The sequence below is a fragment of the Primulina eburnea genome, chromosome 5, assembly GCF_022965805.1.
Source record: "Primulina eburnea isolate SZY01 chromosome 5, ASM2296580v1, whole genome shotgun sequence".
Lineage (NCBI taxonomy): Eukaryota > Viridiplantae > Streptophyta > Magnoliopsida > Lamiales > Gesneriaceae > Primulina > Primulina eburnea.
Genome location: NC_133105.1, coordinates 11,887,629 through 11,892,877, shown reverse-complemented (window position 1 = coordinate 11,892,877; position 5,249 = coordinate 11,887,629). Strand labels below are relative to the sequence as shown.

General features: G+C 32.9%; 1 protein-coding gene across 1 annotated transcript; it reads right to left on the bottom strand.

Annotated features, from left to right (window-relative positions):
* Window positions 1-3,038: 3,038 nt before the first annotated feature.
* LOC140831372 (secreted RxLR effector protein 161-like) lies at window positions 3,039-4,014 on the bottom strand. The gene is made up of 2 exons (XM_073195122.1): window positions 3,897-4,014; window positions 3,039-3,340 (listed from the first exon to the last, which is right to left on the bottom strand). Exons 1-2 carry the CDS (start codon window positions 4,012-4,014, stop codon window positions 3,039-3,041), a joined length of 420 nt encoding a protein of 139 aa, XP_073051223.1.
* Window positions 4,015-5,249: the final 1,235 nt, after the last annotated feature.

Below are 5,249 nucleotides of genomic sequence, written 5' to 3'. Positions count from 1 at the left end.
GAGTTATTGAGTTATCAATCAACAGAGACGAGAGACTCTGCTAGAGCAAATATGCTACTGGAAGAGCATTTGGAAGTTTAATGACATTTGTAAATCCATTAATAATGGTAGGGCCAGAAATTTCGAGGCCCATTTGGTAGACCCAAAATTATTTAGTAAGTTTGGTCCAACCTTACAAAATGACCAAACTCACAAAATAATTTTGAGGTTGGACCAAACTTACTAAATAATTTTGGGTCTACCAAATGGGCCTCGAAGTTTCTGGCCTAACATTATTAATGGATTTTTTTATACGTTCGGTGATATCTTCAAAAAAAAGCAACTTAATGTTCTTCAAATAATATTTGGGCAAAAATTAGTGCAAAATTTAATAAAATTTGTTGTACAAAATTGTCATAAAAAAGTGAATTTCCTGAGTTCGGGGAGGAAGATTAAAGAGGCTGAAACAAGATGTCCGAGTCCTACGACATAGATTTTAATCAAGCAAATTTATCTGACGAGGAATTGTAGAATTGGAGAATCTGAGTCTGGATTTGTCCTGATATGGTTTTTGATAGTCTCTTGCAAGGTTCGAAAAAGTGTTCGAAAAAATGTGAAGCGTCTCGTAACGTGGATGTCGAGCTCTAAGATTTTCATACTGAGCTTAGCATATGCTTAAGTGTGAAAAAAACGTTTTTTTATTTTTAGTTTAATTGTAATTATCTCAAATCAATAAAATAGATAAAATGATACATAAATATTATAAATTTAAGCCTGATGTATTAATTTTCATATTTGTAAAAGCATAAAAATCTCAAAATTACCATCTTTATTTGTTTTTGCAACTAGGATCACATTAAAAAATGTTAAATATTTGTCAAATCATTATCAGACATGCTTAATTATAATTAAAATTAAAAAAACATCTAAATTATAAACTTAATTTATTATTTTAAAATAAAAAGACATACCTTCAAAATATAAAAATAAATAGATGTCATTAATTGTGATTAAACACAGTTAAATAAATGGTTTAATTACGTTTAATTCGGTCAAACTACAGTTTAATCGTTTTTTCTCGCTTTTCTCCTAAGCGGGGTATTTTTGTCGAGCTTCAAGCTTAAACGTGCTTAAGCATATTTTTTAGAACACTGGTCTCTTGGATCTCATTCGACGTAGTTGTGGGAGTACGTTTGAAAATCAAGGGGTGATTCGGAAGCTTTGCTTCTAAATTTATGTATCTTGTCACTCCATTTTTGCTTCTTGTAGTTCTTGGGTTTATTCCTTTGTTTGTCCAAGGGTTTGTTCTAATCTCACTCCACGTATGCTTAACATTTTAATAGTAACTAAAATGACGCAAATATATCAATCCTGTAAATATAGAATATGAGATTATTGTATTACACAATACTTGTTTTACCGAATACTATAACGGCCGGTGATCTTACCATTTAAATCTTTCAAAACGTAAAACATAAGTGTCGTGTTAGATCGGTATGATGAGAGTTGAAGCCATTGCTGTCTAATAATCTCTCTCAAAATAATTATATTATCCTTGCAATTCATGAAAATCAAACAAGTGATTTTGAATAGATATCAATTGTAGGACAAAAGCTTGTCACTTCCATGAAAGTTATAGTTGATGATATAAGGAATTTGTGAATCCATGTTTATTTCTTTTCCGAGTTGAGAACGGAGGATAATCACACATTAGCTATTGGACTTTGATCCTTATTGACTTTGACCGAAAGAGCTACTCAACTTTTTTCCCAGGAACGGGAAACGTAAGGTCGGAAAGAAAGTCTTGTATGAGATTCAACTCAGGCATAACTGTTGGCAATTTAGATTTCATAACCACAACAAGATCTTTAGACATTCATGTCAAATTATCAGAAATAAATACTATAAGACATACCGGAATCCACAGTAGAAATGTGTTTTGGATGAAGCCTTCCACAACCAAATCTCTTTAATTCCTCAATGGATCAACAAGTTTCTCACTTTTGATTCCTATTAGAATTTCCTTAATCCTCTCTTGAATGGGGAAGGAAGAATGACTACATGTATGTATATATAGATTTGGTTTGGGGACTACAACCATTCAACATGTCCCTTCAATGTGGCCATTGCAAAGCAATGTGTCCATTGCCAAACACCACATTAAATGACACCCTTTCATTAGAATCCCATCAATCCTAATACTATATGATTTCTACACATTAAATTCCATACTTTAAATATATAATTGAGTAGACTTTATAAATCACTTATTAGACTCAAAAATAATTAGATAGTATATATAATATAATTGTTATTTAAATATGTAAGACCATTGTAGAAAATAATATTTCCAACAATCTCCCACTTGGGCCTCATATGTTTCTTGATCAATTATATTATATGAACTTGAATGCGCAAAAATTAACTATCCAATTTTCTTAGCAACAATCTGGTCCATCTAATATATCAGAATGGAATCAAAGCGATCTTTGTTACATTTACTCGTAACTAGATCCATCAATGGTCACCTTAGTGATATATTCAATGACATAGATCAAGTATGGATGTGTAACATGAAAATTATATGCAATGTGATCAACATGCCTAATTCCAACTAGTCCAACATTATTCTTTAATGAGATCAAATAAATCATAAGTAACATTCAAAGTTTAAGAATTGAACCAAATAATTTATTCTGCAGAACACAAACATAAAAATGTATATATGTACCAAAGAACATCAAAATACAAACTCCCACTAAACATGTACATCATCAATTAGTACAACACCCATATGAGCAGTATGCTCGTGAAAGACCTTAGGTGGTAATCATTTAGTAAGCAGATCCGCAATCATAAAGTTTTTCCCAATATGTTCTATAGTAATTTGACGACTCTGAACTATTTCTTTAACAACAAGAAACTTGATGTCTATATGCTTCGATTTCGAAGAGCTTCTGTTGTTATTGGTATAAAGTACTGCCGAATTATTGTCACAATATATCTTCAACGGTCTTTCAATGTTATCAACAACACGCAGCCCAATGACAATTTCTCAATCATATCCCATGATTAGATGCCTCGTAACAAGCTACAAACTCTGCCGCCATAGTGGATGATGCTATGAGTGTCTGCTTGGCACTTTTCCATGAAATAGCCCCTCCGGCTAACAAGTAAATATAGCCTGAAGTGGATCTTTTACTATCTTCGCATCTAGCAAAATCAGAATCAGAATAACCAATGATCTCCAAATTATCTGATTTCCGATAAGTGAGCATATGATCTTTTGTTCTTTGCAAATAACGCATAACTCGTTTGGCTGCTTTCCAGTGATCCATCCTTGGATTACATAAATATCTGCCTAGAATTCCCACGATGAACGCAATAATATACTTGGGCATACATCAAACTTCCTACAATGGATGCATAAGGAATTTTTTGCATATCCTTTTGTTCCAACTCATTTCTGGGGCACTGACTCAAACTAAATTTATCCCCCTTAGCAACAGGGGTGTCTCCTAGAGAACATTCTTTCATGCCGAACTTATCAAGAATTATTTCGATATAGCTCTTTTGTGATAACCCAAGAATGCATTGATGACGATCTCGATGTATTTGTATACCTAATACAAAATAGGCGTCCCCAAGATCTTTCATCTCAAAATTCTTGGTCAGATATCTCTTGGTTTCGTGCAATAGCTCTATTTCGCTACTAGCAAGTATGATATCATCGACTTATAATACCAGAAATATGTATTTACTCCCACTGAACTTATGATATACACAATCATCAACTTTGTTTACCTCAAAACCAAATGAGATAATTACTTGACGAAATTTGTGATACCATTGACGAGAAGCTTGTTTGAGATCATAGATGGATTTCTTTAGTTTGCAAACCATTTTCTTTGGGTCACCTGATACAAAGTTTTCTGGTTCCATCATGTATATTGTTTCATCAATGTTACCATTAAGAAACGTAGTCTTAACATCCATCTGATGTAACTCTAAGTCAAAATGAGCTACAAGTGCCATTATGATTCTAAAAGAGTCTTTCGTTGAAACAGGAGAGAGTCTCTTTTATAATCGATGCATTCCTTTTGAGTGAACCCCTTGGCAACTAGACGTGCCTTATATTTCTCGATATTGCCTTTTGAATTCCTTTTGGTTTTAAACATCCATTTACAACCTATAGGTTTGACACATTCAGGCAATTCAACGAGATCCCAAACTTCATTTTCCATCATGGATTTCATCTCATCATTCATTGCATCTATCCACTTTTGAGAATTGGGACTTTGTTTGGCTTGATGAAAGTTAATTGGGTCTTCCACCATCCCTATATCATTTTCATGTTCTTGGAGAAAAACAAAATAGTCATCCGAAATTGCAGTTATCCTTTCTCTAGTGGATCTTCGTAATGGCATATTTTCTTTAGATTGTTGAGTTTGCACTACAGGAGTTGTTTCTATATTTTGTGGTTCTTCTATATTGCCTTGATGATCCGAATTTGCATTTTGAATAACGTCTTGACTATTATCAATTGCAATAAAAGGAATATTAACAAATTCCTCTTCAAAGGCAATATTTCTAACCTTATCTCCCTCCACAAACTCAACTTCCTCAAGAAATCTTGCATTTCTTGTCTCAAAAATATTCTTAGTAGTTGGAACATAAAGTTTAAAACCCCTTGAGCGCTCAGAGTAACCAACAACCTACCATAGTATTCTCCACCACGGTCAGATTTGACGGCTTTAATTTTCTGGCCAAGTTGATTTTCAACTTCAGCTTTGAATATCTTAAATACGTCTAATGCTTGAGATTTCTCATGGATTAAATAAAGGTACCCATATCTTGAATAATCGTCTATGAACGTAATAAAATATAGTTGGCCATTCCATGAAGCTGTAGGAAATGGTCCACAAATATCAGTATGAATTAGTTCTAAGACATCCAAGCATTTGTTTGCACCTAATTTTCTTGTGTTTGTCTGTTTCCCCTTTATACATTCAATACAAATTTGAAAATTTTTAAAATCAAGGATTCCATCCGACACAAGTATTTGAATTCTTTCTTTAGAGATATGACCTAAACGCTTATGTCATAGTGTGACAGAATCTTTATCAATTAATTTTCGTTTTGTACCACGTGAACTTGTGTGCAAGGTTTCATTAAATGAGACAATAGTATCCAATAAATATAGGTTGTCATGTAAAGATAAAAAAACCAGTACCAAAGAGATTTGAATTATGAAAAAGACTAAATTTATT

Excerpts from the sequence above, each read along its gene's own strand:
- LOC140831372 (XM_073195122.1), bottom strand. The coding sequence starts at position 4,014 with ATGGCACTTGTAGCTCATTTTGACTTAGAGTTACATCAGATGGATGTT. Across the intron at positions 3,341-3,896 it reads ACCAGAAAACTTTGTATCAG|GCAGATATTTATGTAATCCA; the intron begins GTGACCCAAAGA and ends TGGGAATTCTAG.